The 23991-nt window shown below is 39.7% G+C and overlaps 2 protein-coding genes across 2 annotated transcripts; one reads left to right on the top strand and one right to left on the bottom strand.

Moving 5' to 3' along the window:
* Window positions 1-4013: 4013 nt before the first annotated feature.
* On the top strand, window positions 4014-9835 carry LOC119719824 (zinc metalloproteinase-disintegrin-like MTP8). Its single transcript, XM_038189319.1, has 10 exons — window positions 4014-4139; window positions 5103-5163; window positions 5307-5596; window positions 5906-6050; window positions 6668-6837; window positions 7305-7391; window positions 8096-8199; window positions 8413-8544; window positions 9056-9190; window positions 9571-9835. The coding sequence occupies exons 1-10, from the start codon at window positions 4068-4070 to the stop codon at window positions 9596-9598; spliced, it is 1224 nt and encodes a 407-aa protein (XP_038045247.1). The 5' UTR covers window positions 4014-4067; the 3' UTR covers window positions 9599-9835.
* Window positions 9836-14203: 4368 nt separating this feature from the next.
* LOC119719176 (organic cation transporter protein-like) lies at window positions 14204-22580 on the bottom strand. The gene is made up of 9 exons (XM_038188528.1): window positions 22139-22580; window positions 19427-19657; window positions 18660-18856; window positions 17652-18044; window positions 17204-17338; window positions 16540-16625; window positions 16278-16398; window positions 15934-16006; window positions 14204-15470 (listed from the first exon to the last, which is right to left on the bottom strand). Exons 1-9 carry the CDS (start codon window positions 22466-22468, stop codon window positions 15327-15329), a joined length of 1710 nt encoding a protein of 569 aa, XP_038044456.1. The 5' UTR covers window positions 22469-22580; the 3' UTR covers window positions 14204-15326.
* Between the last annotated feature and the right edge of the window lie 1411 nt (window positions 22581-23991).

Genomic DNA, 23991 nt, shown 5'->3' with positions numbered 1-23991 from the left:
GTGTGTGCATTGATGACAGCCCGGTTGTCCGAAGGTTCGATAGTCCAAAGGCTCTTTAGTCCAAAGGGTCATAGTCCAAAGGTTTGTTAGGCCGAAGGTTCAGTGGTCCGAAGGTTCGATAGTCCGAAAGGCCCGTTAGTCCAAAAATAGAACAAGCTTATTAATCCGAAGCTGAACCTTATTTTCGTTTCGGACTATTGAACGTACGGACTAATTATTCTCAATTCGGACTGCCGAACCTTCGGAGAATTTTTGTTTGCAGTATAACTTTCTCGATCGAGGTACAATGTACAGTCGAACAAGAGAACTTAAAACGCAGCAATTTATTTATTAAAACTAATTTCATATTCATTGAACTCAAAGTTTACCAAACCACACTGTGGCTCATCTTGTTTCAAATTAGTAGTTTAACTAAACCACGGTGTTCCGGCTTTAGGACCTATGGCCTATACAATGTAAAGCCTTTCGTACTACGAATCTAAATAGCTATTGAAAATTCAAAAATTTAAATTTTAGCTTTTTAAACGGAATACAAGCTCTGGTAGTGGCTTTAAGAGAGAAAAGCATGACGCGTAATGAAATTCTGGAAGCTGTGACTACAGGCCGATGTTACGACACGGTAGAGGGCGTGCTTGGTGGAGGCGAAATTTGCAAAATTACTGGTTGGCATATTTTTTCCCTGCGTACTTGCTCACCCATTACTAACCACACCACGCATGCGTCGGGAAGTGCGTAGGAAATGGTTGGAGTTACATCTTGTTCTCGGAGAAACACCTGTGATCGATTTCCCTCTTTTTGTCCAAGATATAATGTTCCTAATAACGTTGCATATGGTTATGCATAGTCGATGAACTATTCTAGCCTGCAGTCCAGGGTTCACTCAGGCAAGTTCATAATGTTCACAAACAGTGATCATAGTCTGCAGAACCTTTCTAGTTGGTGCCAGTAATTATCATCTTCATAGGCTAAACATACAACCTATAATTATTCACTTCGTGACAACCAACACCACTATGTTGTAATTCATCAATCAAACCATCTAAATACAAGGAAATAAAATAAGGAGATAAGACACCACCTTTTTAACAACAATGGTTCGTCTAAATGTGTAAGAGACAGCGTCGCATTTTTTTTTTTACTTTAGGACTTCATGAGACTATGAGAGGACATTATGCAATAGCAATCTTAACACTAAAGGTGACATGGTTTTTTTTCTAGCATTTTTTAAAGCTTGAAATATTCAATTTTTGCGATCAAATGCCTTATACGCATCTAATAAGACAGTATAAACATTACTCCTACTACATTTTAATGATACATAACTACACTCATGAAGGAAGTACACTGAGCATGCCGTTTAAATCCAAACTGAAGATCAGCACTACGTAAAGCACTATCACCTTTAAAATAATAACCCAAATGAAAGGCTAAAGCACTATCCGCTTTAAAATAATAACCCACATGAAAGGCTTTGCCAAGTTGTTGCTCTATAGTTGACCCGATAAAGGCTTTCTAGTTTTCATACTAGTTAAAAAGTCTGTTTTTAATTACTTGGGAAATTCAACCGGCATTCAAACTAAGCAGTTTATTTGGCAACAATTAAAGTATTTTCATTGAGCACCCGAGAGTATTAAACCCTTTATACAAATGATTTTTTTCCCCTGAATTTCGTTTAATTGCGTATTTGATAAGTTCCAAAAAGAGAAATGCTGGGTCATAATATCCAAGGACAAATCCACTCTCACTAGTGACAATGAAAAAAAAATAATTAGGTTTTTTTTTTTGCTGGCAGCAATTTCAAAGTCGTACACCTTGGTAATTTACTGTTCGACTTGACAAGGTTTCCATAAATATCCAAGGACAAATCCACTCTCATTTAATAGTGACGATGAAAAAAAAATAATTAGGTTTTTTTGGCTGGCAGCAATAAAGTCGTGCATCCTGGTGTTTAACTGTAACTTAATAAGATTTCAATTAATTTCCATTTGGAATATATGGGATGGAACCGACTTACCACGGATCAGAGACGGGCAAAGTCACAGCATCAATTCAAATCCATTCTTGATGTTTTCAATTGATGTCACAATTTGTTTTCAGTTTATTTCAGTTTATTTTTTTTACAGTTTCAAATATTTTAATTTCTGTTTTAATTGTTTTATTTTCCTAGCTTTATTTTGTTGTTGTAGGCTTTGTGTCTCGATAATGTGTTGTTCTTACCCTTTAATGTAATAATGTTACTGGCATTTTGTGAACATGTCCTGTCGGTTTTTTTTTAGTCTTTACTTATATTTATCTTTCCCATTATTTAAGCTTAATATGTCCGACATCAACTACTTTCAATTTAAGCATTTGTTGTATTTGGACTTTTGGGGGGGTTTTAGTCTTTAATTGATTTTCATTTCTCTGTTTTATTTTGTGTGGTAAATTCTGTGTCTCGATAATGTGTTGTTCATCCTTTTTGATGTAACTATTTTACTGGCATTTAATTTCTATTTTTCCTTTCCTCTCGTTTAGAGTTTTTACTTACATTCATCTTTTCCATCATTTTAAGCTTAATAGATCAACTGCTTTAATTTGAGGATTTTATTTTTTCGTTTAAATTTGTGTGCCTTTAATTTCTTTCCAACAAAAATTGTAGCTATGTAGAAAGGGTTATGGCTAAGAGTCGAGAAAGTTCAAGTATCCATGATCCATGGGATATACTGTTAAATCTAAGTGTTTAACTTTTGAACACATTATAATTGCTTTTTTTGAAAAAAAGTGTTTAAACGTTGTAATGCGTTTGGGGCTCAATTTGAGTCGGATTCATTTTGCAGGTATCATTGTACAAAAAAAACACAGCCTCAAACAGCCTGTTGATGTTTTAAAACTGCTTGAAACCACAATTTGACTTTTAGGAAAACAAATCACAAACATTCCGATAACATTGCAAACGCCTCGTGTTAACCTCTTGCTTGTATAAACGCTTGCTGAATGGATCCGTTTAGGAACACTAAACATCGTGTTAACATACTTATAAACGTGTCTGTTTTCATTGTTTAAAAGTTCAATGTTATGACATTCAACTTTTAAACACTTTAAACACGTAATAGTTTGTAAGTTAAACGCGAGTTAAACACGAGGCGTTTACAGTTACAAGCAGCTGCAAAACCTCAATAGTGTGTTGAGGCTTTGTTTTGGTACATGGATACCTGCAAAACGAATCCGACTCAAATTTGAGCCCCAAACGCGTTACAACGTTTGACAGCCTTTGCACAAAAAAACCCTTTAAGTTAAATACTACATGTATATAGGTTTTACAGTGTACATGTTTAAACACGGAGGTATGTGAAATATCCGTCTAAATTTATCAGAAGCCCGACTTTAAAAGAAATGAAAGGTCTATAGAATTGACGAGACCACACAAGGCGAGTGCAACTTTTCTATTAAAACATCCCTTCTTTCGTAATTAGTGAGAAATTGGCCGATCGCTTGATTGCAAATCCGTCTTATCACGTCTTGCATGCCAAGTTAACTTACTGGTATTTTCTTTAATAAGGTCATTAAATTTGCCATCAAGGGCTTCGGTTAATTGATACGACCTGAAAAAGCCGGAAATAAGCTACAAAAGTCCAACAGGGTACTTCAATTGTAATTACGAATCTAAGGTCAACCTGATAGCCGGAAATTAGCGAGAAAAGTCAAAGAAGGTACTTCAAATGTAATTACGAATCTAAGGTCAACATCGAGTAATAACCGGTGAAATTGAAAACTTTTCCTCGTAAGTATAGCACAATCACCAACCCGTTATATTGTTAAAAACAAATTATTCATATACTTTTATGGTTTGATAAAGAAAACTTATTTTTACTGGTACAACGTTAGTCCTTATCACAACTGTCATTATTTTTTATATACATGTCAAGTGTTTAATTTGGGAAAAAATGAAATACATCACCGTCTTTATCGTTCACCGAATCAATTCAAACGAATATCCGCTGTATAAGCACTGCTGAAAAGCCTTTAAAAGTCGGATGCATTGTAGGCAGAGCTCGTCATTCTGATCTCGACTCCGAAGACGTATCACGATGATGTCGGCAATCACTCTCTGCCTGTGTCTGTGCCTCGCCTCTACGGCATTGGCTGTACCTGAGCCGATGGTAGGTTTCGTATAGTAGATACTAGGCATATTGCAGACATGTTTATATGGAAGAGGAATAAACCTCTTTTGCGTCCATTCGTTAAATGAACAAAGCGCACATTAAAGATAGCTGATGCACAAGACCCTTAAAGAGTACTCGCTCAAACGGATTTGTTAAAATCCAAATCAACATGCATTTAGATACAAGATCAGATTGGTGGAAGCGTTAGTTCTCTTAGTTAATTGAAATTAAATATAGAAGAAAAACAATACCCAAACCCAATCACTGCTAAGCAGCATAGGTTTTCTCGACTTGATCGGCCGCGAAGCGGCGTTCTATCTTTCGCGGGCGACAGGCAACCCAAGCCGTCTCTCCCGCGATGTGGGTAAAGCAAAGCCCAGTAACTTTCTTTTACGGCTATATCATCACTAAATGTATTCCGGCTGGACTGTCTGAGTGAACAAGCATTACATTCACTGTGTGGACTTCCGAACAAAAGATGTCCACATAAACCAGGTAGCAGAGACGTTGTGTGGACTTGCCCACGCCAACACAGTGTTTTCCCCTCTTTGAAAAACAGGTTTAGAGTCATTTTGGGGTTAGGTTTGTATATGTGGCAAAATTAAGAGAAACACTAAAGGGAATCATAGAAAAAAATGGGTTGAAAGAGTTTTCACAGTGTGAGTAAAATGAGCTTTTTTCACAGGTTTGTCTTTACTACACGAAAACAAAGGAATTAAAATGTTCATACTACGTATGTAACGTAAACATGTGTGTGTGTATGTTGTGGTGCTCATGCAAAGTAGGCAAATAATGGGTACAATAATATTCATCCGCCAAGCGGCGTTGCGTATCTGTGTAGGTTTGATCATCTTTTTCGTTGATCGGTTTATTCAAACACTTGCTCCCCTCTGTCTCGAAACGGACGAGGCACATCGTTTAAATAATGATGTGCCGTATTCGTTTCTCCTTGTATTACAGCCAAACAGGTTCTCCAACGAGGAACTTCAGCGTTACTTTAGTGTGGACAGCCATGAGAAAGGTACGTCTTTGTTTTTTTCTTAATACACACAGTGAATTACCAATATGCCACAATCACAACTATTGAAATGCACCTACCAAAAAAAAACCCAAGACTGCGACTTAACGCGATATTTAAATTGAGTTCTTTTATCGTCATTTTAGCACCCGAATACGAGATTGTTTACCCAGAATACATCATCGCTGAGAGCAAGCGCAGTGTTGGCCGCAGCGCCATTGCGTCATCGTACCTCGATATTCATGTCGACGCATTCGGTGAGTCCATTCACATGGAACTCGATCACGATGACAGCAACTTCAAACCTGGGCTCGAGGCTGAGTATGTAACTGATGAGGGTGTCATCAAGGTGCCTGTCCGTACTGACTGCATTTACACCGGTAAAGTCGCTGGGGAACCTAACTCGATGGCATCTGTCACCACATGTGCAGGTTTGGTGAGTATATTTTCACACTGATGCATTTTCTATGGTCCAACAATCACACGAAACTGTTTTCTTTAAATTGCCAGATTATTCGCTTTCCAGCACTCATGTACCAAGTTTTGATATTGAAAGTCCTGACAGTATCACAAGCATTTTTTACGACTTAGTCTCTTGAATGTGTCAATGGAAGTACGCATGTCGTAGAGCACATTTTACCGCAAAAATGCCCAGAACAAAACCCAAAAAAAAATATTGAAGAAAAAGCCAATGCCGGCGCGGTGTACATGCTTAAATATTTCTGCCTGTATCGCTTTTCAAAAGATGGCAGTGATGAATCATGCCTCTGGACCTACATACATTGAGCCGTTGGATGATGAGCATGCCTTCAAGAGAGATATCGGGCGTGGTCTTCCCCATGTTGCCTACAAGAACAGGCCCGATAACGGTGCCTCTTGCCCTGTCACAGGTGAATGGAACGAATGCTTTTGTATTATTAGTGATGGTTAGCAGGGGGTCAACCCGATGTTCCCCAATACCTATGTTCCCCAAAATCCTTAGGGTTAGGGTTAGGGTTAGGGTTAGGGTTGGGGAACATAGGTTAGGGGAACATAGGTTTGCAGCCATTAGTAGAATAGGTCTAAAATGAACCAAATTAAATCAGTGAAAGAACAACTGGTACGAGCGAAAAACAAAACATGTATACATTCAATTGTTAAACCGTATATATTGATGTATTTTCAGTTTTGCCTGAGAAATTATCTGTATAAATAATGTAAGGTAGATGGCGATTGACAAGCACGGGTGAATTTGCACTTAAGAGTGTTTTTTAATAAATACCCTTTTTTAAATTGACTGCGCCTGCACATTTACACTTATAGTGCCCGGTGACGCCAATAGTTTAGGCTGTCCACGTCTTCTTCTATATTCGAGCGATTTTCGACTTGCAAAAAAAATTAGTGACAAATGTAGCAAACAGGGTTGATTTATGTACGCTTAGACTGTGGAACTTCGAGTGACAATGACAAAAAAAAATTGCCTGACTAATTGGGTTTGTGGTTCTTTTCTTCTTCTGATTTTTGACAGTTGATTCGGAGTACGTGCTTCAAAAAGAAGATGAAATTAATGAAAACAAAGAGCAAGACTTCAACCCAGAAGCCACCAAGTATCTTGAACTTGCCTTCATCGGTGACGAGGTGTTGTACGACCTACGCGGAGGCAACACGCACAATTGCCTGACAACACTGTTCAATGCGGTAACGAATAGTTGTGTGTTCTGTAAAGGCATTATCTATCAAACTTATAAAAGTGTTTCTTCAAGATATTAGTTTCATTGCGAAAAATGCCTCCGGTATTTCATTGAAGTATTCTCTGAAAATCTTTTCTTTGGTATTTAATTTTTCTTTGTTACTATACCTTTCTTTGATATATTTTTTTGTAAGGCCCGTGTCTTGCAAAAGGCTCGTAAGATCATTTACATTATCCAAAAGTTTACTTGGATTTAGGATTGCACTGAACCAATACCCCGTGAAATTATTCCGTCATTCTGAAGAAAAAAAATCAGGAGAAGTAGGTGGTTTCCAAGGATTTAGTCAACAGCTGATCTTTGGAGATAAAGAGTTGTATAGACGAGTTTGTGTTTGCTGATTAACAGGTTTTATTTTGATTCTCGTAAAAGTGTAACAGCCACTGAGCTGAAATCTCAATATACCTTGCCGAATAGGTGAAGAATGTCATGCAACTAAGCTCATTGGTTGGATCCAGCCTGGTCCCTCAACTGAATACCTTGAAAATCTTCACATCAACTCAGGTACGAACATTAGTCCTAAGCTAAATTGCCTTACACCATGGGCGTACATCAGCAAATTGTGCCGTCATGCACACGTGACAACACAAGAAAGTACACGGTGTAAATATAATTTGAATAATGATGTAGAACCTCACGTCCCGGTTAAATACATGTATCCGGGATTTTAAAGATGTTTACCTCATCATACCGATCACTTGTCGTCGGAAGTCCACGACAATGTTTTACCATTTTACTTCTGATATACCTTTAAAACAACAAAGAAAATGACACAGAATACTTGCTTCAATAACTGTCAACAACTGTAGTACAAAATATCTTTATTAACAACCCTGGTTAGGCTAACAATATGATTTATAAAATCCAATTTTAAAAGACGGGCATTCAAAAGGACTTTGTTTTGTTTGGTTTTGTTTGAAGACAATTGTGTCAACGATTTTTGAAATCGCATTTTTGGACGAAAGTGGTTATCGTTATTCTTTCAAGGAATTGAGCAATTTCGGTAATTTTTTTCCACCTAAAAGTAGCTGATGAAATTGGCTTTCCAGTCATTATTAGTGTTGGTGCTCCATTTTTTTTCTTAATATGAAATACAATTTTGGGGCTTTCGGTTGCGTTTTTTTGTTCGGACTTACCCTGCACTGCACGTCATGATGAGTATTCATAATTTGAAGTCATGATGCACAGTTGCCTATATCTCTTTACAGACCGGAGTCGGCACATGCCAGGACGCTAGTCAATCTATTGTCAAGGTGAAAAATTGGCATAGCTCTAACAGAGGAGACTGGGACAATGCTGCCATCTTGACTGGGTGAGCTTTGGTTAAATAATTTCACTAAATTATTGGCTATTCACAGTAAACACAGTGTTTGACATGTCATGCCGTGCCACATTCAGAAGTTTTGTAACCACAGTCAACCAAAAAAGTTAGCGCTGGTTACGTACACAAGTTATTGTACAAATAATATGATAGCTTAGAGCACAGCTAGTTTGCATAAAATCCAAATACCTTTTCCTTCTCCAGATGGGAAATGAATTCAGGCAGTACCCTTGGCATTGCGTATGTTGGCAGTTGTAGAAGCGCATATGCCGTGGGGGTGTCAACTTTCCGTAATCTGGATACTACCAACGTGGTCGCCCATGAGATCGGACACAAGTGAGTCTTTTTATTCAAATTCAGACGTCAGTTGCAATGATTTTACTATCGATTTTTTTATTTATGTTTTTTATTTAAACTTGCTTATACACGGTAACCTATTCAACCAAGAATTTTATTAAAGGGGCCGTGTTGCATGAAAAATAAAAAATATACACCAAAAATAATCAGTAATTTAAAACATTCATAAAACAAAATGTAAAATTAAGTCTGTGCACAAAAGTAAGAACAAAACTTAAACCAACAAAAAACAACAATAATTATCTTGTTTTTTGCAAGTACTGGCGTACAGTAAAAACCACACGTGGCGTTAAGACCCACACCAACTTCTACCCACGAAATGTTTAAGGCCTTATATCGATTTTCGAAGAGATGTCTTCATGACTGGTCCCTGCAGCTACGCAGCAGTAAAACTGCAGGGAATATGGAGAAACAATCAACATAATTTCGAAGATTTCGGGGTTGATTTCGGTTGAGAAACTATTCTTGAGGCTTGACTTCCTTTCCACAGCTTGAATATGCAACACGACAGCACTGGTAATAGCTGCGGTTCCAGTGGTTACGTAATGGCCGCCTACGTCAACGATCACCGGGCTGATCCTAATTGGTCCACTTGCAGTAGGAGTTACTACAACAGCCGTGTTGCGTAAGTATGCAGTCTTGTAGTTCTCGTTTGCAAATCTGTGTTGCGTGATGATGCCACATAGACCAGGAGATAGGTGGAGTTTAATTAACAATTGGAGCAAAACATGTTTCATGGTACCAAACCATTGTCTCCTGACCCCCATTCGACCCAGGGCAAAATACGACCGGCCATTTTAGAACTACCCCCGACGGACAATGACCTGGTACTATCAAACCTTATGTGCTCGAATGTTTATTAAACTCCACCTAAGTCCCGGCCCAACATATCAATGCTGGGCATAATGTAATACCGATTCGAAATATTTTGGGCCGTTTCATAACTGAAATGGTAATTCTGCTCAGGATAATTTACAGACGTTTATTCTGTCAATTTGTTTACAGGAGTGTCAGCTGCTACAACGACGCCTAGATTTCGAAATGGGACTCGAAACGCCTTTCAGCTACATCAGTCGACTTGGTAACCAGGAATTGGTAACCATGGGTTACCTAACCTGTGGAGGCAACTTGTAGGTCATTGTTTAAGTTTTGAATTTGTTCTACCCTTTATGCATATTGATTGAATGGGCAATAACTGTATATTTGTACATAACTTTTGTTGGTTTTTTTTTCAAACTTGGTGAGGGAAATTAAAATAATGAGCAGAACATTTTTGTGTCGCGTGTGTTGTTTTTTTCTAGTATCCGGTTATAAAAAGAGAAAACAAAACAACAAAATAATGGCGAGTTTATACAAACTAACATGGCAGAATAGGGTCCGGCCTATAATCCGAAGGTTCGATAGTCCGACAGTTCTTTGGTCCGACTGTTCGATCGTCCGAATGCACAAAATTCCCATAAGAGGGGGTTTGTTAGTCCGAAAATCAAATAAGGTTCGTTAATCCGAACACGATGCAATAGTCCAAAGGTTCATTAGTCGGAGGATTCATTAGTCCGAAGGTTAATTAGTCCGTAGGTTCGGTAGTCTGAAACAAAAATAAGGTTCCCTGGTCAGAAGGTTCATTATTCCGAATTGAAAATTCGGTCCGATATTCCGAATCGACAATAGGTCCAATTGTCAATTCGGACTATTGAACCTAATTGTCCATTCAGACTATCGAACCTTATTGTCCATTCGGACTATCGAACCTTATCGTCAATTCGGACTACCGGACCGTATTGTTGAATCGGACTATTGAACCCTATCGTCTATTCGGACTGCCGAACCTTCGGACTTTTTAACTTTCTTCTGTTTTCGGAGTAATGGGCCCTTCGGACTATCGAACCTTTGGACTATCGAACCTTCGGACTATCGAACCTCCGGACTATTGAACTTTCGGACTAACTAACCTTCGGACTAATGACCCTTCGAACTAAAGAACCTTCAGACTTTCGAACCTTCGGACTATCGGGCTGTAACCGGCAGAACAGTGCATAATTGCCGTTTCCTAAAAAAAAAACCGATCCGATTCTGAGCCAGCATGGGATCAGTTGAATTGCGAAAGCACACTCCGCGTCCAGTCAACCCACCAGGGAATCCGCCATTTGCAGCCAGGTTTAGGGTTTTTTTAATCACCCTTAATGAAAAATTGACAGTCTAAATGATGTTTTAATGGCAGTCTTAATATAGGGTTAACTTTGCTTCTTGTTGGAGAAAAATGTTGATATTAGACTGTTTACGTTCGGTATACCGAAATTCCAAAGAGTGAAAATTCACTCCATTCGATAGTCGGAAACTAGGAACTAGATGTTTTATAGTGAAATTTCTTCAATCGTAAGATGGAGTTTTCACTCGAGCTTCGACTGAAGTGGTTCATTTTTCAGACTATTTCAATCGAAAATGAGAGTGATTTTCACTCTAAAACGTAGTCCCTAATTTCACTCTTTGGAATTTAGAGAGTAGTGCCTCTCGTTCAACGAAGTGGAGGCAGGCCTTGGATTTTGTGGAATTTCAGGCAACTTCCGACATACTTCCGAAATTTCAGGCAACTTCCGAGATTTAATTTTACCTGGGTAAATCTTACTTTATCATTGAATGTTCAGTGTGTACGGGGAGTTTTTTTTTAAAGAATATTTGCATGCGCATTAACCTTATTATTTTTTATTATTATCGTTATTATTGTTGGCAACCAAAACATCTAAAATGGTTCGATTAAAAACATCAAAAACAAATTAATTAAGATATTTATATAACATTTGATATTGAAACATTAAAACATGTAAATAACAATAAAAATTAAACATTAAAAGCTCCTGTAAAACATTAATACTCAACCTCCAACAAATAACTAGGAACATACTTTCAAAAAACCAGAACAAGACGACTACAGAACTTCGACGGACATGACTAATATTGAAATTTAAAACAAAACATTTTAGTTATAATAAACATTTCAATCATAAAAACACACATGCATTCACAGGTAACTTGACCCGACAGGAAAAAAAAACATTTTAACATCAAACGGTCATTAAACTTATGTCGCGCCCAGACCCTGTGGAATTGGAACAGCGGTGCCGTAGGTTATGAGTTCGAATCCCACTGGCCATGGGTGTGGTCATTTTGTGGTTTGAAGGGTTTTTTTATTCAAGAGAAAATAAAGTCCAAGAACCAGACTTGCAACTAAACGTGCTTCCATATACGCTCATACCGAATCTGTGGTGTGGAAAACAATATCCGTGTGGTATGGTACTAACTTGCCCTAGTCTTGCATCATCTGCCCTAGTCTTGGCCAAGACGCCAGTGATCGATAGTGGACAGAGCATAGTGCCCCCAAGAATTGCACAACAATATAGACCATAGTACCAGAGGGGGTTTACGCGCACTAGCGTCCTGGCGGTTTCAGCGGTTTATCTTTTTCTTTATTCTCTCCCTTAAGCTTTCTATATGGAACCAATCAGAGATCGAGAAAAGGTTTAATGGCTCGCCCGGCGGTTATAAACTTACGCGCTATGTGCGGTACGTGATCAAGCATCATCGCTCTTCTGGGGAAGCAATCGGCGATCGAGAGAAAGTTCAATGACCCCCCAAAAAACAAATGCAAGGGCGCTACACAACAACGCAACTATCGCTCTAGCTTGATCACCGACTTCTTGGGCCTAGACTACCTCTGGGTAGAGTAGTGTCCCAGTAAATCACTCTGTGGTTTTTTTTCCACAAAAACAAACGTCAAACCTAGAGTTTTACTTGAAATGTTAGAAAACAGCTTTTAAAGAATCAACTTCACCAAACATTGTCATTAATACGGCTAGGACAAAATGCAGTCACTGGCTTCAGCTTCTAGCTGGCAAAAATTACATCTAGTGCACCTGCGCGTTACGCAGACAGGTTCATGGCTTTGTGTTCCCGCAAAAAATGATGGTCAGCCAACTTATGTCGGTGACTGCATCACTGCTTTCCCTGGACTGAAAAGCTAATTTTAGAAACTACTTTTAGATGGAAAAAAAATATTGAAATAGCTCACTCCGTTCAAAGAATATCTCCATTTAAACACAATGACCCCAAAACCTGTTTCGTCCAAAAAGCAATTTATTGTGTGTTCTGACTGTTTGGAACAACAAAGAAAATGACACAGAATACTTGGTTCAACAACTGTCAACAACAGTAGTACACAACATCTGTATTAACAACCCTGCTTAGGCAAAATGTATGATTTATAAAATCCACTTTTTTGAGACGATGGGCCTTCAAAAGGACTTTGATGAATATTTTAACTTTTAAACTGGGGCTTTATTGTTGGCAAAATGTTTTCTGCTCTTCTTTATAAGATTCACATTGTCATTGTCTTTTTTGGTACTGTGGACATAAACTGAACTGAACTAGTGATGTTGGACGACGATTCTCAAAATCGCATTTAAATGGTGAAATTCTTTGAAGGGGTGGAGAAATGTATTCTTCTTCTATCTACAAGTAGCTTATGAAATTGGCTTTACAGACATTATTTATTTTTGACGCTACACATTTTTTGAACATGAAATATATTTTTGGGGGTTTGGGTTTTGAATGGAGTCAACCCACAATGTAGCTCATTAATTAAAGCGCTTGTACGGAGAGTTAGCTCAGTGACTTGCTGTCAGGTATCAAACCAACATACAATCGCATCCAGCACAAAGAACATACCACAGCCAACTTTTCATAGAATCTCGTGATCTTGAAGCTAATGGAACAGCTTCAGAATTTGACGTCATTGTTTAGTCATGAACTATGGAAGTTAGTATTAGGCCAAAAAAAAAAAATAAGTCGGTCTCTGGTCAGCGCGCGCGTCGATTTTAATCATGCGCGTCGATCTTTTTTTTCTTAAAATGTTCCGCGGTAGCTCCAACAGCGCCCTCTTTTTCCGCACCTCCTCAATTTGTTTTACCAAAGAGCACCAAGGAATGGGAAATTGCACAAAAGGAAAATGATCGAAAGCACCAAGGCAAATTATGGAGGGCACCAATGTACATGAGGACACCAAAAAAGCAAAATAGTACCCCACCTTGTCTGTACAATCCAAGCTCGAAGCAAAAAAAAAAAAGCAAAAAAAAAAAAAAAGCCGCGTCGCCGTGTCAATTCCGGAACTTTGGTCTGACCAGAGACCGAATATTTTTTTGGGGGCCTTAGCGTGAAAAGGAAAAAGGCCCCAAGACACCCCTAGCGATGGCAATACGACGGCATAATAATAATGTCCATTTTCTGGACCATTAATACAATTTTCAACGCATTGTAAACAATTAACAAATACAAGTACCTGGAAGCGTACCCTGGAAATCTTTGGGTGCACCTGCAGACGAACACTCTATCGACCGGTGCCATTATTTGTTTGCAAATCTGTCGTCTGGCAGATTGTATGGAATTCGAAAAAATCACTCGCCATAAAACGCCGGTCGAATACGGGCGATTCACAATAGTGCGCCTCCAAGAGTTTGCAACGCGTTGGCCAATCACAATGCGCGAAATCAGTCGACCTTTTCCAAACGCGCATTGGGTCGACTGATTTCGCGCATTGTGTTTGGCCAAAGCGTTGCAAACTCTTGGAGGCGCACTATTGTGAATCGCCCATATTCTAAACGCATCACGTACTAACAGAGCGCCACAAAGCTGCTTTGAAGTCTAGTATGACATGATACACAGCGCATTTACAATACTTTCTGCAAAAAAAACCATGCTTGTTCGATACATTTGAAAGATGTTCTCAAGCCGATGTCTGTTTGTTCGTTGTACAACATCATGTGCACATATTTCTGGAGTCTGTAACAAAGAGTTGTCTTGAGAAAGAGGTACGTATAAATATGCTCTATGTACCCTAAGAGCTTATGTACAAAAAGTTAAAATGCTGGTTTTATTTCGGGAACGACTAAGCGCCTCCTTTTCTCAACTTCATTACACATATAAGAAGAGCAGAGTAATTATGTGTTATTAATAAAAATGCAGTTTTTTTTACAAAATAACAACAAAACGCATTCCCATCGAAAGACGGATTTTTAAAATAAAAACTACATGTTGAATTTAAACGTACTTATACCAAGTTTTCTAACTGACACGCTTCCAGTAAACGGCAAACTAATTCCTGATAATTCTCGTGATAAACACCTTAATTACAATTAAACACTCAGAAACACAACAGTATAGGAAATATCAAAGATAAGACATGAACATGGAATGCTACACACTAGCTATAATTGACATTCGTGAAAGTTGCCATTCCTGGAAATCCAATTTTAAGCGTAAACCAAACGTCCACCCATAAAGTGTGGTTTCTTTCTAACATGGAAATTGAGCACCGTTCAACTTGAGGGCACACCGATGTTGAAGATTATTGACAAAGTTGTTGGCATCCCTGAAGAAAAGTAAGTTCTAAATGTTGGAAGACCTTTTGATTGTCTTGATTAATAACAGACTCACATGTGTTATTGTCGTGAGTAATCATTCTTTGTTTTCATTCATTTAAAGATGTTGCAGTTCATTTCGCACAGGCGATGATCTGTACATACTTTACCACTGACTGTGACCCAAGACCATTATCACATCAAAATCAGTTGCTAAATTTGTCACAATATCACCCCATACGTAGAAAAGAAAAGCTCCTAGAGCCCCCATATTTTGTTTAAACTGACGGGGATATTCTGGCAATTAAACAAGCGATAATTTGAATTATTTTGTTTCTGAATATTTACGTGACCTCAGTCCTTAGACAATTTGTTGGCGTCTTCATATGTCTCCGGGAGAGGTTTGTTCTTGGTCTCCGGCAGCATGAACACAAGGCTGCAGGCTACCAGCGACAGACAACCAAATATCAGCATGGGAAGAAAGCTCCGGACTTCTTGCTGTGAAACAGAAAAGGTAGGAATGATATTTGATACCATTTGCAAAGTACTCTTTTAATTAAGTAACCCGAGATTCTTTAACGTGAATTACACATTCAAATCGGAATTCTCCAGACTAAAATTCCGTTTTGTCATCACATCATTCCAGTGAACCATACAAGTTCACTGAATTTTAATTTTAATATTCTAAAAAAAAAATTAAAAAAAGTTAAATATGCGTCTTTTTATTACTTAACATAATTGTGCGATTGCTTTCTAGAAAAAAATCAGGCACGTTCGTCTAAAAATGGTAATCGATGTTTTTTTTTACTAACGAGTTACTTGCAGAGATCGGCAATCGCAAATAGGAAATACGAAAGGTAGCTATTGTGCATTGTGTTATTGTTATTGGCACATTTCCATTGTACTTGTACTTAACTGAACTCGTGAAAGGTTTCTCTTTGTGTGGTATAGAACTACTCACTAAATAGACAATGAATGGTGCGACGATGCCACTGATCCTCCCAAATGTAGACGCGCTGCCTGTCGCAATGTTTCTGTAAAAAGAGCCATCATCAATTTTATAGCATATTATCGTTACCCGAAATGTATTAAGTACAATGTCGTGATTTTAAGATTGATTTTCGTTGATATCTTCTCTCACAGGATACTCGGCTGTTTGTTGTGATCGAATTTACTCTCAGTGGCCCTTGCGGCTACTTTGCTCATATTCCGAAAATGATATGATAATTATTTCTTTTGAAGGAGGGGGGGGGGTCGCCTTTCACCGTGTTTTGGCAATGTGCAATCAATCTAACGTGGCTTTACCGTAGCATTGTGGGGAAGATCTCTGCACCCATCAGTAATGTCACCTCAAAGGTCGCGTTGGCATAGAATTTACCGATCATAGCCAGGATGACGATAATAACTGTTAAATCTGTTCCACTGGCTGAAACAAAACAGAAACTGTTATCAGCACGAAGCTGACTAAACGAGGGAGTTCAAGGGAAACAACAGGATCGTGACTGGGAGACAGTGTATAGTATAGAGCCATTTTGTTTATCGGGAGAACAATTATTTTTCAAAATACCTGTTTTCGAGGGCAGAAAGGCAATCAGCAGACAAGCCACTGCGCCGGTAAAGAAGAACACGATAAGAGGCCTCCTCCTACCAAATCTGAAAGGTTGAAGTCAAATTTACCTCAGGATAAAAATGATGATGCAGCACAAAATAGTGATTGATATTTGTTGGCTTAACAGCACACTTTGGAATGGAGACGCCCTTGATATTACACCCCCCAAAAAAACCAGGCACGCCCCAATGAGGGAGGAAAGAATAGGGAGGATACAATAAAACCATGACTTTTGACCTTGTTCATATTCATTACCCTTTTGTGTGGAACAAATGCAAAATGACAAACAGTGACCATAGCGAGATATGGTTGTGAAGAGGGTAAACAAAGGAAAGGAGAACACCAGAGATACTTAGCTGTTCAATTCAAGTTCAGATACTTTCAAATGCGTAAAACGCAAGGAATCGTCTACTCTAAAATGCACCATCTACAGTGAAACGCCGCTATAACGAGCACGATGGGGTCCACAGAAAGTTTTCGCTATAGTGGTTGTTCGTTATAGTGATTGTGCAATATAATAGAATTCACTATTTCGGGACCCCTTGGGGAAGTTCGTTATAACCAAATGTTCGTAAAAGTGGTGTTCGTTATAGCGGCGTTTCACTGTATGTAGAGGGTGTACCTTCTAACGATGAAAAAGTCAATAGCGTAGGCCGGTGCCTCAGCTAGAGCCAGTAGGAAGAAGTTCAGGTATTTGTTGCCTGCCAGACTGGTCGCATACACGATGAAGCCATAATTAGTTGCATTCATGACATACCTACAAAAGGGAACAAAGTTATTTTTCTCCCACTTTAACCTGGATCGGATTTATTTTCAGTTACTATGTCTATACAGTTGTTTTGAAATTAATGTTTTCCATTCAAATGAATAGTAAAATGCAGTTGAAAAATGAATGTAGTGAACGTGATGAGCCGCATAAATTCGGATGCTCTACTTTATTTTCCAATCGTCTGAAGAAAAAAAACTGGTACAGAAAGTTGCATATTTCTTTTGCAACATGATTTGCCCTTCAATTTCAAATAAATTTGACATTACAGAGTTTTATTAGTGCTTTAAACAGACGTTCATACCACAGACAGAAGACGATGCAGGTGCGTTTGATGAGAACTTTAGTCTTGAAGAGGTCAAGCACGGTGTATTTCTTTTTCTTATTCGATTTGGTCTGCTCCTTTTCACCTGGCTTGGTAAAAGTTTCCATCTTCTCTTCCATCATCAGTTCTTGATTAGTTTCTCCCACGTCCGCAGTAAGGCTCTCGTGCTGGGGGCCGCTAGCTCGATCGTGGTTTGATTTCTCGGACAACTCCATCTTCCCCACCAGGCGCACACCTTCCAGTTCCCGCTTCACAAGGAAGCTTCCGTCGTGCTTGATGTTCTTGGATTTGGCAATTTTCCGGAGAACGGCCTCTGCCTTGTCCAACCAGCCTTTCTGAACCAACCATCGTAGTGACTCGTATGTGAAGAACCTGTAGTAAGGGTGTCACAAAAACCTATTCCGTGAGTTGAATTAGACTAACCTTCAGAAATTCAGATTGAAATTCTTCATGAGATCCCTGTGCTTTACACGAAAACAAATGTTGCTTGCATTGTATGACTCGCAGTTGAACATACGATTATTATGAGAGTAGTCATTGATACCCGATATGGGTACCAAAAGGGCAATGACAAAAGGGATTCGAATTTTAGACAGTGCTTTGCACCTTAATTTTTTTTTGGTCACAGCCGGGTCGATTCCTGTAGCTTTTGGGCATATTTTACATGCGGCGTAGCACTCTCAAGTTGCAAAAGAAAAGACACACATAGTACTAATTCTTTTCTGGTCCTGATGAAAGTTTTTACCAGTGAATGCAATCTTTGTACTTACATCATATTGATGTTTATAAATGACGAAACTATACAAACTTGTAACACAGGCATCGAAATATTTATCATCATTCTGTTGATAAAAATAATGCCGAATTCGCATATTTCTTAAGATGATAAAACGAAGTGCCTTCAACAAACATGATTGAATTTCAAGCCATTATTTGACCAGAGTAATTTTAGTAAAGAAAACAAGAAGGAAGAAGGCAAACTGTTACCACATAATGACATGGACTGGTAGGCATATCAATGAGGTGAAAAGTTGGAAGTAACGCCAGTTGGGGAACAAGTACGCCAAAGGTGCGACGAGAATGACACCAAAACTCCAGAAATACTGGACGCACACGTGGCCCAGTAATCTTTTTTTAGCTGTGAACATCTCCACCGCTCGGATGTAACCAACCAAAGAATTTCCCTGCGAGATTTGAAAAAAAAAAATCTTTTGAAGATTTAAGAACACTGCTCACAACCTCCTTTAAGTTACCCTTTGCAAACATTCCTGAGATCTACAAAAGTACACTGCAAAAACTGCAGTGTTAAATTTACACCATTGGTATCTATATAGGACCATCTGGTATTAAATGTTACTGGTGTTGTCCTATATAGATACCGAATGGTGTTAAATTAACACTACAGTTTTTGCAGTGTACACACGTATACTGTGGGCTAAAATCGTCGTCGTCACTGTTGCGTCATTGACATTGCCCCAACCCACAATATAAGTTAAGAAGTGCTCTTAGTTTGACAACTGTCTCAATGTCTCTCGGCCAAATAGTATGAGAACGACCAAGTGTGTCGTCGTAAGCATATTGGCCTCTGACATAGAGGTCAACATAATTTAAACGTACTGGAGAAGTCGGCCAATCAGATTACAGCGAATGCGGCATTGTAACTGGGAGAGCAACCAATACAATCATAGAAGGTTCGAGTGCGTTGCCCATATGATTCAATTGTGAGGGCAGATCGACACTTTAAAGATCCGTACCGGTATTGCCACACCTAAGATGAATCTCAGGGCCATCAGGAGCTGCAAGTTCCACGTGAAGCTGATGGCTGTGCCCAGCACACTCATCAGAAGCAAAGTAGTCATGCTGACCACGCGTCGACCGAACATGTCCGCGGCTTGGCCAGTGATAAAACCACCGACAAGGATACCAGCAAAGTGACATGACATCAGTAGATTAGCCAGATAGCCACGGTCGCAGACAAGGTCAAGCTATAGGAGAGAGAATGAAAACCAAAAGTAAGGGTACAGTGTTGAGGATGGGGTCCGCTCATTAGTCCGACGCCTCGTAGGTCCGACGCTTCATAAGTCCGACAAAATCGAATCCCCTAAACAAATAAAGGCCCATAAGTCCGACGCCTCATAGGTCCGACACCTCATAAGTCCGACGCCTCATAGGTCCGACGCCTCATAGCTCCGACACCTCGTAAGTCCGACAAATTAAACGCCTCGTTTTTTCCGTTGTCGGACTTAGGAGGCGTCGGACTAATGAGGCGTCGGACCTATGAGGCGGAATAAATAAAAGAAAGCCTCATAAGTCCGACGCCTCATAAGCCCGAAATTTCGGACTTATGAGGCGTCGGACCTATGAGGCGTCGGACTTAAGATACGGCCTCTTGCGGATTACCGTTAACGTTGTCCTACAACGGAACACAACAGTTCCTTTAAAATAAGGGCATCCCTATAATTTATTTGCGTCTCATTTCTTGGAGAGCCCATAATATGATTGCACAATCAAAGGCTTGCCCCTGCAGAGGAACCATGAATATGTCTTTGTCGACACCAGTACCTTCAGGGGCAAACATTACTAGATCAATGGTCGGTTTAAGATATATGCATGATTGTATCGTCATCATTACCTATATAGGGACGACCATTTTGGACTAATGGTCGCACCGAGAGGAAGTATGCCATTTATGTCGTCATCAGGGTCCAGGTCAGTAAATAAGCCCAAAATTGCCCACGCTGTGCATGCTCGGTTTTCGATCATTTTGTGGACCATAAAGTTGATGGTTTGTAAAATAGAAAGGCAGAAGCCGTGCACAGGACTACGAGCGTGTATTTCTGCGAGATTTGGATGAAAGGGCTCTTTTTTGCATTTGAGCGCTTTTTTTTTTTAGGGGTGATCATCTTCGGATGAATATTTCTCACAAAATTAATTGGATAATTCCCCAAAAATGAAGAGAAAACGAAAGATGATGAAATAAATTTTCAGAATTGTGCAAAACTACCACCGAGGTCTATGGCAGTCCATTTACTGGTCTCCATATTAAATATGGCGCCTTCCTTGAATATGCAGCGAGGGCGTTTTTTTCACAAAGATTTTTTTGATGAGAGGAAAATTTCTACTAGGAATTAGTTAGGACATGTCCCCTCCCTCTCTCCCTTAAAGCCCCTGTCACACTTTTGCGTATCCCAATTCCTTATGAGTTCCTTATCAACAATTTTCAATACGCTGCCGTACGATCAAAAACGTCGAAATTTTTTGATTACTTTGACATATGTGCGACGCACATCTAGCGAACGAGTAACAAATTCAGCGCATCCACTGCGTATGAGATGCGTATGAGTTGCGTATGCAGTGCGCAAGTTCGCCATTTGTGCGTTTCTCATAAGTTACGAATAAGTACAATGCGCTGCCCGCTCGCAGGACGAGCGGTACTAATTCGTGCAATACGTCGCTATGTATACGTCCAATATAGGAGGTCAGCGTATTGCCGCGTATGAACGGCTTATCCCTCACGAACACATAGCGTACTCGTACCGCACTCGACCGATGCGGGACCGATGCGCTGCGTATTTATAACTTATGACCTGCGTAACAGCGTACGCAGCGTAGTTTTGTGCATGCCCAAAACTATCCAGCGTACTGGGCCGTACCATGCGTATGCCTGCGTACATAAAACTTACATAAAACGATAGAGATGCATATGAGGTGCGTATTGTGCGTACGACTGCGTATGAAAAAAAGTCAATGCGCAACTCATAAGGAATTAGGATACGCAGAAGTGTGACAGGGCCCTTAGCTACGCAACGGCGACGAGTAATAACACGTAATAACACGGAACTTGTGACCGCAATTTTAGTGTGGGATATAAATACATGTAGGCCCTACAGTTCATTGCAGGCGCACAAGCAAGGCGTACCAGCTGCAAAATGTTCATGCCTGTTACTGACTAAAAGTGTAGTGGTTTTTCAATTTTTGGATGAAATATGATTACTGCACCATTCTCGTGCCTTAAATGTGGTCTGGGGTGAAATTGTTAAATGTCGTTTCTTTTGACGGCCAGGCCAGTAAATAGGCCCAAAATTGCCTAAGCCGGCCAAATCACAATCTGCATGCCCTCAACTTCTTCGATATTATATTATCATTTTGTGGGTTATATAATTAATGGTTTGGAAAAAGCGGTGCACAGGACTGTGAGCTTGTATTTCTGCGAAATTTGGATGACAAAGAGCCTTAATTAGGGCTATATTTTGCAATAGAGCGTATAATTTTCAAGTCATGTTCAGTTACTGACTGTATGTGATAATAATAACAGGATATACGGTGATATTTGTACTCATAATCAAATGTGAACGAGTTTCTTAAGCGATCCAAGTATTTAATACTGGCTATAGGTGCTCAGGGAGCTAGAATGATAATTCATAAAAATGCTATTGCCAGCCCCCTCCTCCAAAGAAATTACTTACATCCGTCGTTGCACTTTTTTCTCCATATTCTGGAGTATATTCCCAGCCGTACTGACAAATCGTTGTGTCCTCAAATGTTCCGTTGTCGACCTCGTACATGTAACAGCCGTCCGGTACTTCGAGACCATCTTTTTCGACGTACACTACAGTTTCATTGGCCGAAAATCCCGGCGCCGGCTTACAGTAATGCGCTATAGATTGGTCGACGGTAAAAGCGATGCCTGTAAGCTGTATGGCCGCTAAAGACAGGCCCATTCCAAAGATCACAAAGTTAGTGATTTGCACGCGGCCCACTAAGCCAACAACTCTCAGGCTGGCGTCCACATCCATTGTAGTGGAAAGTCAGAAAGTTTACGAAATTGATACTCTGGCTTGAAGCCTGGAGACAAACTGATACTGCAAAACACGGTCCTCTTTTCTGCACAATTTGAGTGTTCAGAAAAATGGCAACGACCTCAATTCTACGCTGTGTACATGAAGTCTACATGAAGTGTATATGTACGTACGCACGCACATGCGTACGTACTTATACACACCCCTTTGTGAAATAACAGCAGGTTACCGGGCGAAATCAAGGGTCAAAGTGCTTTAAAGGACTAGTTGCAGGATGACACCATGAGTTGGCTGATAAGGTTGATAAAGGACGGTAATGGAATAAAGTTTCCTACCTATCAGCAACCTGCAAGACCCGTTGGACGCAGTGTGACCAGTTGAAGGTCCGTGAAGGAGTTCTTTATAGGAGGTGGGACTCAAATGACGGAAAGTCTGCCCGCTGGATAATGGGGGTGCCATCAACGTTCCGTAAGGGAATTTTGTTTGGGTTGCACGCTCGGCAACTTAGTGGTTCTATTTTTATTTTAGTGGTTCTATAAATCTATTTTTGCCAAAAAGCATGTGGGTGTGGGTGTATGGGTTGTTGGGTGAGCACACGAGCCGGAGAGCATTGATTTCTATTTTGTTTGCTTGATTTCTATGATTTTTTGTTTATTATTTGAATATTCACTTCCTTTTTTGTGGGGATGGGTGGGGTTATCTTGAAAACCAAATACCTCCAAGGTTGCGGAGGAAATATTTCATTGTTATTGAAGGTTTTATTTAGCAGGTTCATTGTCTCTAATGGTTACCCCCCCCCCCCCCCCCCCCATCCACCCCTACCCACCAACCCCACCATAGCGCACGTAGTTTCAAGAGCAACGGCCACCCCTTTCAACCTTTCCAGTTATGGTTACGTTTCATCAGCGTTCTTTCGTTTTGGACGGTTAGTCATGACGGTTCGTCATGACAGCTCGTAATTACGGTCGTCCTGGCAAATCACATGACTAGCTGAAACGAAGGGGCGTGATCAATGGATCTTGGCAATCAACTTTCTAGATTTTTTCTAGAGGGGGGCAAAGCACATCCCCCCCCCCCCGGAAAAAAGGACCTGTACTTTTGCCAGCACATTCTATATAATTATTTTTTTAGAGGGTGTGCAGGGGGGCATTTACCCACCACTTTTTATGGCCCATTGTGCAGAGCCGGCATTCATTCCGCAAGTCCCATCATAAAGAATAAGTTAACCGGACCATTTTTTTAACGAGAGTGTGTCTCTTATATGGCACAGACGTAATAAAATTATGTTCTGAATTATCGAAAGAATGGTTCGTGGCTAGACTGTACGAATCATTAATTTTCTGCATAAGCAACATAATATGTAGTCTGAGTATCAACCGTTATCCAAAATATGCAATTTTCATGGCGAACCACAACTGATCCAAATAAACAAAGTTGTTTTGGGTAGTTAAGGACCTATTTCACACATCTATCAAGGTATTTTTTTTTCTCAAAAAAAAAAGGACTTCGATGCAATCTGA

This window comes from Patiria miniata, unplaced genomic scaffold (assembly GCF_015706575.1).
Source record: "Patiria miniata isolate m_02_andy unplaced genomic scaffold, ASM1570657v1 HiC_scaffold_8, whole genome shotgun sequence".
Lineage (NCBI taxonomy): Eukaryota > Metazoa > Echinodermata > Asteroidea > Valvatida > Asterinidae > Patiria > Patiria miniata.
The sequence above is the reverse complement of the archived record's forward strand: the minus strand, read 5'-3'. Positions and strand labels throughout refer to the sequence as shown.

What these genes read in the sequence shown, in the direction of transcription:
- LOC119719176 (XM_038188528.1), bottom strand. Translation starts at nt 22,468, where the DNA reads ATGGATGTGGACGCCAGCCTGAGAGTTGTTGGCTTAGTGGGCCGCGTG. An exon ending in CTTTCTGCCCTCGAAAACAG is followed by an intron (nt 16,399 to 16,539) that starts GTATTTTGAAAA and finishes GTTTTGTTTCAG; the next exon opens with CCAGTGGAACAGATTTAACA. An exon ending in ATCTTCCCCACAATGCTACG is followed by an intron (nt 16,007 to 16,277) that starts GTAAAGCCACGT and finishes CTCTTTTTACAG; the next exon opens with AAACATTGCGACAGGCAGCG.
- LOC119719824 (XM_038189319.1), top strand. Translation starts at nt 4,068, where the DNA reads ATGATGTCGGCAATCACTCTCTGCCTGTGTCTGTGCCTCGCCTCTACG. An exon ending in TGTGGACAGCCATGAGAAAG is followed by an intron (nt 5,164 to 5,306) that starts GTACGTCTTTGT and finishes TCGTCATTTTAG; the next exon opens with CACCCGAATACGAGATTGTT. An exon ending in TGACAACACTGTTCAATGCG is followed by an intron (nt 6,838 to 7,304) that starts GTAACGAATAGT and finishes CTTGCCGAATAG; the next exon opens with GTGAAGAATGTCATGCAACT.